At 45.9% G+C, this 12,679-nt stretch overlaps 1 protein-coding gene across 1 annotated transcript; it reads left to right on the plus strand.

Moving 5' to 3' along the window:
• Nucleotides 1-761: 761 nt before the first annotated feature.
• Nucleotides 762-2,597, plus strand: LOC141271645 (general transcription factor II-I repeat domain-containing protein 2-like). The gene has a single exon (XM_073681687.1). It carries the CDS (start codon nt 762-764, stop codon nt 2,595-2,597), a length of 1,836 nt encoding a protein of 611 aa, XP_073537788.1.
• The last annotated feature ends 10,082 nt before the right edge of the window (nt 2,598-12,679 follow it).

The raw sequence follows: 12,679 nt of genomic DNA on the forward strand, positions 1-12,679 counted from the left end.
ACGGAGAGGCAAGTACCGGGGGGGGGGTAGGAGCTTGGGACCCCTCGGTGCACAGGGCGCGTTCATAGAGAAGACACGTCTCCCAGCTCGGGGCTTCCCTTGCGCTGGGAGACGCCATGACAGCAGCTTCTTCTTTTGTTTTCAATCTAGTGCAGGCTTGGAAGAAAAAAAAAGTGGGGCGTGGAGAGCGTGACTGACAGGCTCTCCAGCCTGTCAGTCACGCTCTCCACGCCCCACTTTTTTTCTTCTTCTTCCCAGTCAGGCGACAGGACGTTCTGCCATTGGAGGCCCTGCATGGGAGGAGGAGACGCAGGGGTTTCTCAATGGGCGTCTCCTTCTCCCTGGATGTGTTGTGATCCAATCACATCAAAGAGTGTCACAGACAAGGAGTTTTTTTCTTCCTGGCTGTGACTCTCACTGTGATTGGATTGAGGCACATGGAGAAGGAGACGCCCATTGAGAAACCCCGGCGTCTCTTCCTCCTTGATGCTCAGTATTAGCATACAGGGCAAGAAATATACAGGGGGGCACAGCAGAGTGGAGGAGTGCTATTTTTATAAACCAGACCAGGTGCGTGCCCACCCTAAAGGTATTTGGCTACTCCTGTGAGTAAAAATCAGGTCCTCTTTAATGTTGCCGAAGGTCATGCTAGGCAGCTAGGGGGACTGGGAAACTCTATTTCCGCTCATCCAGAGCACCTTGTGCTGAAGTGGGTATCTCAAGGCACCATAGGCCTAAGTTTTTGCTACGCAGCCCCAAATATGTCTTGCTCAAAGCCTGCAGTGAAGAGAAAGGTTGATGATGAGCACAGACAATTTCAGGAAAAGTGGGAAAAGCAATATTTCTTTATTGAGCACAAGGGCATCCCAACTTGTCTTATTTGCACAGAGAAAGTTGCAGTGCCCAAAGAATACAATTTGAAGCGTCATTACACAACTAGACATGCTGAGGAGTATGCAAAGTACCAGGAAGATGAGAGAGCCAACCAGGTTGCTAAACTTAAGACATGTCTGCTGAGGCAACAAGATTTCTTTAAGAAAGCAACCAAAGAGAATGATGCAGCAGTCGAAGCCAGCTACGTAGTTAGTATGATGATTGCTAAAGCAGGAAAGTCATTTAAAGAAGGGGAATTTATAAAAAAGTGCATGTTACAGGCTGCAAGTATTATCTCTCCAGAAAAGAAAGGTCAGTTTAGCAACGTCAGCCTTTCTTCCAACACCGTGGCAGAGCGCATTTCTGACCTTTCAAGTGACATTTATGATCAACTGTGTGAGAAAATAAAATGTTTCAGTGTATACTCAGTCGCTCTTGATGAGACCACAGACATCACCGACACTGCCCAGCTTGCAATCTATGTCCGGGGTGTTGATGACAATTTTGAAGTCACAGAGGAGTTGCTCTCACTAGTTCCAATGCATGGCCAGACCACCGCCCAAGAGATATTTCACCAGCTGTGTGATGCTTTTCAGAATGCTGGTTTGCCTTGGAGGAAGTTTGTCGGAATAACAACTGATGGAGCGCCATCAATGATCGGGAGGAAAAAAGGACTGGTGGCACTTGTTAATAAAAAAAAGGAAGAGGAAGGTTTAGAGGAGGTCATTGCTCTGCACTGCATTATCCATCAGCAGGCCCTTTGCAGCAAATGCCTGAAGTTTGACAATGTGATGTCTTTCGTTGTGAAATGCATCAACCAAATCAGATCCAGGGGCTTAAAACACAGAATGTTTCGTGCTTTTTTAGAGGAAATAGAGTCAGAATATGGGGATGTGCTCTACTTTACCGAGGTGCGTTGGCTCAGCAGGGGAAACGTATTGAAGAGATTTTTTGAGTTGAGAGCGGAAGTGAAAGCTTTTATGGAGAAAGATGGGGCTTCTGTTCCTTTGCTAAGTGATCCAAAATGGCTCATGGACTTAGCTTTTTTGGTTGATATCGCACATGAGCTTAATGTACTGAATAAGAGGTTACAAGGCCAGGGGCAACTTGTCAGTGCTGCCTATGACAGCGTGAGAGCGTTCTCTACAAAACTTATATTGTGGAAAGACCAGCTTTCTCAAACAAACCTTTGCCATTTCCCAACATGCAAGTCACTCATTGATTCAGGCACACTATTCAGTCATGAGGAGTATGTGGATGTCATTTTGAGGCTACAGGAGGAATTTGATCATAGATTTGCAGACTTCAAGAGACACAGAGCCACATTTCAAATTTTTGCAGACCCCTTCTCCTTTGATGTGCAAGATGCCCCTCCAGTGTTTCAAATAGAGCTCATTGACCTGCAGTGTAACTCTGAACTCAAAGCCAAGTTTAGGGATGTGAGTGGAAAAGCAGACAAACTTGGGCAATTTTTAAGAGAATTGCCCCCCAGCTTCCCTGAGCTTTCCCGAATGTTCAAGCAGACCATGTGTCTATTTGGGAGCACATACTTGTGCGAAAAGCTCTTCTCTACCTTGAACTTCAATAAGTCAAAGTACAGGTCTAGAATTACTGATGCTCATCTTCAAGCTGTGCTGAGGGTCTCAACTGCTTCCTCACTTACGCCAAATGTGGCTCGGCTATGCAAGAGTAAGCGCTGTCAGATCTCTAGCAGCAAGAAGTAGGCAGATAAAGCCATATTCAAACAGTTTATGTCCATTCATGTTCTAAAAGTTAAATGTTAAAGAACTGTTAATAAAGACATTTGAATCTGAATAATGATATTTTGTAAGCGCATTTTTTGTGGAAAACATGATGCGGCCCAGCCTTACCCAGAATCTACCTCCAGCGGCCCCCAGGTAAATTGAGTTTGAGACCCCTGCCATAAACTGTTTGGTGCCTAAAATAGGAGAAGGATTTATTTATTTATTTGGTCACAGGGACCTACATGGGTCTACAGAAATAAGCTGGGTGCAAGTATTGATGTTACATATCTATTGGTGATGTTTGTTTTTTGACCACTGTTATATTCAAACGTGGTACTATTGATGTATTTAAGCGTTATGCTTTTTAAATGTTTTTAACTTTTTGCATGTTTGTCCGGCCTTCATGAATTAATAAAATCATGTTGGTATACATTTAGTGCTCCCTGTCTTTCCATGCATACCACTTTCCTTCCTTTTTTTGCATGCTACTTGTTCTGAACTATTTACAGAACATCAGTCTGTAAAATGAGTTTCACACATTTGTTAAGACACTTTTGCCTTTTTAAGGCAAATTCTCACACATCTTCAACTGAAACCAAGGGTATGCTGATGTCAGTCCTGGATGCAGCAATTCTCCCAAATGATTCTATCGATTTATTAAAAATGTTGGATCAGTGGCATGTCATGTGATGGGTCCCAACATTTTCTGAGATTTGCCACTTATCTATATCTTTATGGTCATGGAACAGTAAGTCAACTACCACCACCTTCACAAACCACAAGACAGAGGCCAATGTATCTATGAGGTATGAGTATCTGCAAAATGCACTGTCACAATACAGTCATCATGGCTCTTACCCTCATTCAGAGCAGTATGCCCCTTCACAACCTCCAGCACATGTGTCCCAGACACACCGTCAATCGTGGCACCTAGCCAAGCATCAATTCCTCAAGGTGAGGGTGCCCAAGGATCCCCAGCCACCACAATAAAAACTGAGGAATTCTTCAATATTTAATTTGTTATTAAATATCAACACATAAATACGGGCAATAGGAAGAGCCCAACAACCAGAGTATATTTAGAGCATAAATCTTTATTTGTATAAAAAACTTGTTCAAAAAAGATAAAATAAAACTCAGAACTGCTACAAAGCAGGGATTACATACACCCTATATCGTGTCAGATATAGTCCATGATTGCACAGATGTGGTCCCTGATTAGAATCATACATTTGAGTATAGTCATGATAAATAGAAGAATGAGTGCAAGAGAGTTCCTACAAAGTTGATATATTCTACTCAGCAAATTAATCCAACAACACAAATTTAGTGGAATGGTAAATACTAGTGATGAGCGAGCACTAAAATGCTCGGGTGCTCGCTGCTTGGGTCAAGCACATTGGCATCGATCCGAGCAACGAGCCCAATGTAAGTCTATGGGAAACGCGAGGATTTTCCCGGCGGCCCTCCCGGCGGTCTGCAGAGGGCCTAACAATTGCCCAAATCTATGGGAACAGTGCTCAAATGACATGGGAACAGAATGGGAAGACCCCTGGATGCATCTCTGACTCCCAGGTCATTGCTGTCGACAACGTTGTCACAGGTATTACGCCACTTTTACGGACTCACAATAAAACATACAAAAACTATACCAAAATGGATTTTCCTGGGAAAAATGTCAAGGAACATCCTTTCCAGGGTAATGAATTGTATATAAGGCAAAATAAATAACCAAAAAGAAAAATGTTCCTCAACACCTTGGGCTATGTTCACACATAGCGTTTTGGATGCGTTTTTGCACTTTTGCATTGCTTTCAACGGTGAAAAATACATTCACCATTAAATGTAATTTTAACATTTTACTACCTTATCTGGCCATGTGGTGTGCGAGACATGATCAGACACATCCTGTTTCATTTATGAAGAAGGGACTCTGAAAGTCACAAAGAATATTTTTATAGGGCCATAAGGCGGCCCATACTATTCTTAAAGGGCCAGCAGTCAGCCCTCACTATTGTTAGAGGGCCATCAGCCGGCTATGCTTTGTTGTTTTTGTTATTAAAGAGTGGGTGTCCTATACTGTTATTGCATATGCAGTGACTGCAAGGGCTGCCAAAAATTTGGATGCACCCCAATATCCCTTTGAAGAGACATAGAGGAGGGCCTCAGTAAAAATGTTCCCATTATAAAGGAGTGGGTCTCCTATAGTGGTAATGCCCATGTAGTGACTGCAAGGGCTGCCAAAATTTGGGAAAGACCCCAATAACAATTTAATGACACATGGAGGTGGGCCACTGTAACGACATGTTCCCATTAGAAAGGAGCAGTTCTGCTATACAGTTATAGAGTATGCAGTGAGTACAATGGCTGCCAAAATTTAGGAAAAACCCCAATAACAATTTAAAGACACATAGAGGTGGGCCTCTGTAATGACATGTTCCTAGGAAGGAGCGGTTCTGCTATCCAGTTATAGGGTATGTAGTGAGTACAACGGCTGCCAAAATTTTGGAAAAACCCCAATAACAATTTAATGACACATGGAGGTGGGCCACAGTAACGACATGTTCCCATTAGAAAGGAGCAGTTCTGCTATACAGTTATAGGGTATGCAGTGAGTGACTGCAAGGGCTGCCAAAAATTTGGACGCACCCCAATGACCCTTTGAAGAGACATAGAGGAGGGCCTCAGTAAAAAAATGTTCCCATTATAAAGGAGTGGGTCCCCCATAGTGGTAATGCCCATGTAGTGACTACAAGGGCTACCAAAATTTGGGAAAAACCCGAATAACAATTTAATGACACATGGAGGTGGGCCACAGTAACGACATGTTCCCATTAGAAAGGAGCAGTTCTGCTATAGAGTTATAGGGTATGCAGTGAGTACAATGGCTTCCAAAATTTAGGAAAAACCCCAATAACAATTTAAAGACACATAAAGGTGGTGTGGCGCCGCTGAGGGTTCAGTCGCCACAGGGGTTCTGCACCTCAGTAGAGGTGTGGTATCTCCTCTTCCAGGTAAGGATGGAGCATCTCTCAGGACCCTACTTCACCACTCAACACTACACCGCTCCTGTCCTGTAGGGGGCCTAAATGCACCAGGGTGCTGCCCCGGCCCGGGATATAGGAGATGGGGGGGAACCAAAGATAGGGGGAACCATGTAGTGGGTGAGGGTGGAGGACACACTTTTAGGATGCACTAATAGCATTACATTTAACCAACGGCCATCTTAAGTTCAAGGTCTTTGATTGTGATCTTCATCAGTGATAGTGGTCTCCGTCTCTGATTGTGGTCACCCACCAGAGTTCATCTATAGGCCTCATCCGACTGAAGATACACGGTCCTCGTTCTCTGGCCTTGAGACGAGGAGCGGGTCTGAGTTAACCACGGCCTCTACCCGGTCAAGGTCCTGACCTAAGAAGGCCTGGAGGGGAGCAGAGGAGACAAGCTCCACAGGCAAAAGGATCCCAGGGGGATACGGACGGAGCGGCATAGGCCACCTGTATTTCTTACTCTGCCCTAGTCAGAGGGACTCCTGCTGCAAGAGGGGTGACCGGCCCCCGATACCTGACTTTGTTACTTCAAGTCTCTGTCAGAAAATCCCGAAGGTTTGTGGATCCCAGGAGGGATACGGACGGAGCGGCATACGCCAGCTGTGTCTCTCTACCTGCGTTTATCCAGTGGGACCCGGCCTTACACCTAGTTCTAACCACACAAACAGTCGAATGAAGACTCAGTGAGAGAACATACCTAGGAGAGGAACACACACCAGAGGGGTCTCGACAGGTGCTCCTGATCTATCTGGAAAGTGCTGAACCCCCTTCCTGGTGGCCGCAGCATGCCGCGACGAGCAGATGGAAGCTTTGCGGCTAAAGTTCATCTAACGTGAGTAAAGAACTGGATGACTTCACGCACCGCCTCAGCCTGTTATTTCCCGCGCGGCACTGCACCCACCATTCCGTCACCAAACACTGCCCTGAGGCCTGCTCCGCCTGTGAGGATCCATCCCATCCTAGCTGCCAGTATCACCAGCCTCAGTGGACTGTAGCAGCGCTGGTGGCCCTCACCAGACACCACAGGTGGCGTAGTCGAGCAAACCACTCATCCTAAAAGAAGCCCATTATTTTTATGTGACAGCTCTGGGCACGGAACGGGTCTAGGCCACGACTGCATCCCCCTCAACATCAGCAAGAGGCCCGGCTCCGAGTAACCCCATTTCCCAGGGAGGGCGTCGCAGTGGCCCTCAGTAACGACATGTTCCTAGGAAGGAGTGGTTCTGCTATCCAGTTATAGGGTATGCAGTGAGTACAACGGCTGCCAAAATTTGGGAAAAACCCCAATAACAATTTAAAGACACATAGAGATGGGCCTCAGTAACGACATGTTCCTAGAAAGGAGCGGTTCTGCTTACCAGTTATAGGGTATGCAATGAGTACAATGGCTGCCAAAATTTGGGAAAAAAACCAATAACAATTTAAAGACACATAGAGGTGGGCCACAGTAAGAAGTACGACATGTTCTCATTAGAAAGTAGCGGGTCTGCTATCCAGTTATAGGGTATGCAGTGAGTACAACGGCTGCCAAAATTTAGGAAAAAAAAAACAAAAACAATTTAAAGACACATAGAGGTGAGCCACAGTAGCGACATGTTCCCATTAGAAAGGAGCGGTTCTGCTATACAGTTATAGGGTATGCAGTAAATGCAACGGCTGGCAAAAATTTTGAGGCACTCCAATGCCCCTTGCAAGAGATGTAGAGGAGGGCCTCCTGAAAAAAATGTTCCCATTATTAGGATGTGGGTCTCCCATACTGTCTGCCTATGCAGTGAATGCAATGGCTGCCAAAAATTTGGAGGCATTCCAATGCCCCTTGCAAGAGACATAGATATGGTGATATGGTAGATATGGTGGTGATATGGTGGTGGAGGATGAGGATGAAGAGAAAGAAGAGGACAAGAGCAAATAGACAATATCAGGAAGCGTATAACGCATGTCTGGGTGTGAAGACAGAGGTGCATGGGAATAAAGTTAGACCTCCCAAAAAAAGACACTGTATTTGAGTTTATGTTACGCTGCTATCATTCGGTGGTGTTGAGAAGTCTGGCCCAATCCAGCCCTTGCTCATTTTTATAAGAGTCAGCCTGTCATCATTTTCAGTTGACAAGCGGATGCGCCTTTCGGTTATAATTCCACCAGCGGTACTAAACCTACTGTGACAAAACGTTAGTGGCAGGGCAGGCCAGGACCTCCAAGGCGTAGAGAGCCAGTTCATGCCACGTGTCCAGCTTGGATACCCAATAATTATAAGGCACAGAAGAATCACAGAGGACATTGGTATGGTCGGCAAGGTACTCCCTCAGCATCTTCCGAAACTTTTCCATCCTTATGAGAGTACCCCGCGCCTCAGGGCCTGTGCAATGGGAGGGTCTGAGAAAACTGTCCCAGAACTTTGACAGTGTTCCCCTTCCTCTGCTGGATTGGATTTATGTCTCTCGCCTGTACTCCTTGGTTGTCCAATGAACTGTGACCTCTGCTGCCTGGGTTTTCAGATGGGAATTTTTTTAATAATTCTGCAACAAGGGCCTTCTGGTACTGCCCCATTTTATTAAGCCTGTCAGGCGCGGGAATAAGAGATAGAAAGGTCTCCTTGTAGCATGTGTCTAGAAGTGTCACCAACCAGTAATGACTGTCACTCAAAATTTGGACAACGTGAGGGTCACGGGAAAGACAGCGTAACATAAACTCAGCCATGTGTGCCAGACTGCAAAGAGGCAAGATTTCCGTGTCCTCACCAAGAGGACGACTGACCACGCTCTCCTCCTCATTCTCTTCCTCCTCCCTGTCCTCAGGCCATCCATGCTGAACAGACGGTATGACAGTTGTGCAGGTAGTACCGTCTATAGCGCAGGAAACTAGCTCCTGTTCTTGCTCATCCTCCTCCTCTTCCTCAGTGTCACCCAATCCACTTTGGAATGAGATGTGGCTGGGCTGTGTGGAATCATCCTGTATGGTTCCTTGCTCCATCTCATCGTTCTCTGCCTGCAATGCATCCTCATTAATTGTGAGCAGACAGCGTTTCAGAAGACAGAGAAAAGGGATAGTAACGCTAATTATGGTGTCATCCCTGCTCACCATCTTGGTGGAGTCCTCAAAATTTTGGAGGATGGTACAGATGTCTGACATCCATGTCCACTCCCGAGGTCTTATGTGTGGAGTCTGCCCTGAATACTGACTGCCTTGTTGATGCTGGTAGCCAAAAGCTGCCCTCTACTGCTCACAAATCTTTCCCAACATCTGCAATGCAGAGTTCCAATGCGAGGGGACATCGCACACCAGTCGGTGAGCTGCAAGCTGCAAACACTGTTGAAGCTTGACAAGGGTGGCGGAAGCTCTAGCTGACTTTCTAAAATGGACACACACGCGGCGTACTTTGACAAGCAGATATGGGTAGGTTTTGAGAATCTGCTGAAACACAAGGTTAAGCACATGGGCCAGGAATAGTACGTGTGTAATGTGGGGACAGCACACTGGGAGAAATAGTGGCGGCTGGGGACCGAGTACCGAGGGACGTCCACCGCCATCAGGTTGCGGAAAGCTTCCGTCTTCAAGAGCCTAAAAGGCAACATTTCGAGCTGAATTTAGTACTGTGCCCGTGGGGCATTGGCTGCATATTTGCGTTTGCTCTCCAAGGACTGGGGTAGGGACAACTGAATGCTGCACTGGGACAAGGACGTGAACGTGCTTGCTGATGGTGCTAGTTGAGAGTGTGCAATGACAGGTGCAGGGCGGGAGGCATCTTCGCATGCACCATGGACGGGGGGTTGGTGTGCACGCACAACAGCGGAAGAAGCAGTGGTGTTACCCGCAGACACTGTTGCTGGACCCTGGGGTTCAGCCATCTTAGTCGGGTGCTTTGCTGCCATGTGCCTGATCATGGTGGTGGTGGTCAGGCTGCTAGTTTTGCTACCCCTGCTGATGCTGGCCTGGCAGATGGTGCAAATGGCCTTTTTGGGGTTATGTACAGAGTCTTTAAAAAACAACCAGACTCAGGAAGACCTAACAGTTGTGCTGGCAACTTTCATCATGTTGGCGTTATGGGGAGCGCTTTCCCGCCTTGTGTCTGCGGCCACCACACTGCTTCTTCCTGCCTGATGTGGTGCTATGCCTCCCTCCCCCTGTGTGCTGCTGTCCTCGCCCTGCATGTCCCCATGCCAGGTTGGGTCAGTTACTATATCATCCACCACCTCATCTTCCACTTCCGCACCCTGGCCCTCCTCCTGACTTTTTGGCAATTGTGTCTTATCATCATCCACCTCTTGTGACAGTAATTGCACTTTCCCACCATTGCCTTTGTGTGACCATGGCTGCTCAAATATTTGGGCATCGCTACATGGGTTCTCCTTGTCACCTGCTTGAAGCCGGCCGGGCTAGTGGCCCGAATCTATAAATGGAAAAGTGAACAGCTCTTCTGAGTGTCCAAGTGTGGGATCAGTTGTCTCCGGGAACTCGGCATGGTGGGAGGAAGGAGGGTCAGGGTGAGGAATATGCGGTCCAGACTCACAGCTACTGAGACTTGACCATGTGGAAGACAGGGTAGTGGTGGTGGCAAAGTGACTGGAAGCATTATCTGCTATCCAACCAACAACTTTTTGACACTGCTCTGTGTTCAATAGTGGTGTTCTGCGGTCCTCTGGGACAGGAAGGTCGAGTAACAAGATGTGGGTGTTTGTTGTGGCACAATTTCGGCTTGCCCACGGCCTCGGCCTCGACCTCTGTATGCACCATCACCATCACGTCCACTTCCCCGTCCCTTAACACGCACCTTGCCCATTTTAAACGGAGGACAATATTTTCCACGTTCACTACAAATGGCTGAATTTGAACTGCAGTTATATGATACGTCTGACGGAGAACCACGGTTTTAAAAAGTGGGCCTGTAGTTTACTAATACTATTCTTCACAGTGACCTCGTGTGAATAGCTTCACTGACACACTGCAACAAAATGGAAATGAAATCCAAAAATGGCTGATTTTGGAACGCAGTTATATGTGATACTTCTGACGGAGAACCACGGTTTTAAGTAGCGGGCCTGTAGTTTACTAATACTATTCTTCACAGCGACCTCATGTGAATAGCTTCACCGACACATTGCAACAAAATGGAAATGGAAGCCAGAAATGGCTGATTTTGGAATGCAGTTATATGTGATACGTCTGACGGAGAACCTCGGTTTTAAAAAGTGGGCCTGTAGTTTACTAATACTATTCTTCGCAGCCACCTCATGTGAATAGCTTCACCGATGCACTGCAACAAAATGGAAATGGAAGCCAGAAATGGCTGATTTTGGAATGCAGTTATATGTGAAATGTCTGACGGAGAACCACGGTTTTACATAGCGGACCTGTAGTTCACTAATACTGTTCTTCACATTGACCTCGTGTAAATAGCTTCACTGACACACTGCAACAAAATGGAAATGGAAGCCAGAAATGGCTGATTTTGGAATGCAGTTATATGAGATACATCTGACGGAGAATCACGGTTTTAAAAAGCAGGCCTGTAGTTTAGTAATACTATTCTTCACAGCAACCTCTTGTGAATAGCTTCACTGACACACTGCAACAAAATGGAAATTGAAGCCAGAAATTGCTGATTTTGGAACGCAGTTAGATGTGATACGTCTGACGGAGAACCGTGGTTTTAAATAGCAAGCCTGTAGTTTACTAGTACTATTCTTAACAGTGACCTCGTGTGAATAGCTTCACCAACACACTGCAACAACATGGAAATGGAAGCCAGAAATGGCTGATTTTGGAATGCAGTTATATGTGATACGTCTGATGGAGAAACACAGTTTTAAATAGCGGACCTGTAGTTCACTTATACTATTCTTCACAGCGACCTTGTGTGAATTGCTTCACTGACACACTGCAACAAAATGGAAATGGAAGCCAGAAATGGCTGATTTTGGAACACAGTTATATATGATATGTCTGACGGAGAACCACGGTTTAAAAAAGTGGGCCTGTAGTTTACTAATAGTATTCTTCACAGCAACCTCATGTGAAGAGCTTCACCGACACACTGCAACAAAATGGAAATGGAAGTCAGAAATGGCTGATTTTGGAACGCAGTTATATGTGATACGTCTGACGGAGAACCACAGTTTTAAAAAGTGGGCTTGTAGTTTAGTAATACTACTCTTCACAGAGACTTTGTGTGAATAGCTTCATCAACACACTGCAACAAAATGGAAATAGAGGCCAATATTTTCCACGTTCAGTTCAAATTTCTGGATTTTTATCGCTGTAATATGGAAAAGATCTTGCTGTATTCTGCAGTGCTAGCAAGCAAATGGAGCAGAAAAATGGTGTACTATAATAATCAGGATTAAGATAAAAAAATTTTAGCCCTGGTCCCTGATATCTGGGGCTATGTTTACAAATATCTACAGTATAATAGCAGGATCAATCAGAACGTGCAATGGACCCTCTTGTGCAGTATGCACTGCAGTCTGCCACATGCACTGCCTGCCTTACTTTTTAAGCAAATAACCAGGATTAAGATAAAAAAAAAATAGCCCTGTAGACATGGCCCAAGATATCAGGGGCTATGTCTACAAATATCTGTAACAACAGCAGCAGCAGACAGAATGTGCTATATGCACTGCAGTTTGCCACAAACCCTGCCTGCCTCCTAACTCCTGCTATTACCATTCACCACTGAATATATGCAGCTGGATTAGTCCTCCTCAGAAGGACTGTTAGTTCGGAGGGATATATGTATATACTGTGGAATACGTATACTAACTAAAAACAAGCAAATCACTCCCTGACTCAGCAGCAGCTATCCCTACTCTGCCTGTTTCCAGGGTAGACTGTGACGAGTATAGCAGTGCCATGTCTTATATAGACCCGATGACGTTATGTGGCCAGCCAATCACTGCAATGCCCACAACTAACATGGCTACGGCATTACAGTGCATGGCAGGCAATTCCTACATGCTCTCTAAAGAGCACCAAACATGCAGGGCGGGGTCCAGAGCTCACGCCGAGCAACCCCGG

Source organism: Phyllobates terribilis, unplaced genomic scaffold, assembly GCF_046119375.1.
Source record: "Phyllobates terribilis strain yellow unplaced genomic scaffold, ASM4611937v1 Scaffold_5__5_contigs__length_657084704, whole genome shotgun sequence".
NCBI lineage: Eukaryota > Metazoa > Chordata > Amphibia > Anura > Dendrobatidae > Phyllobates > Phyllobates terribilis.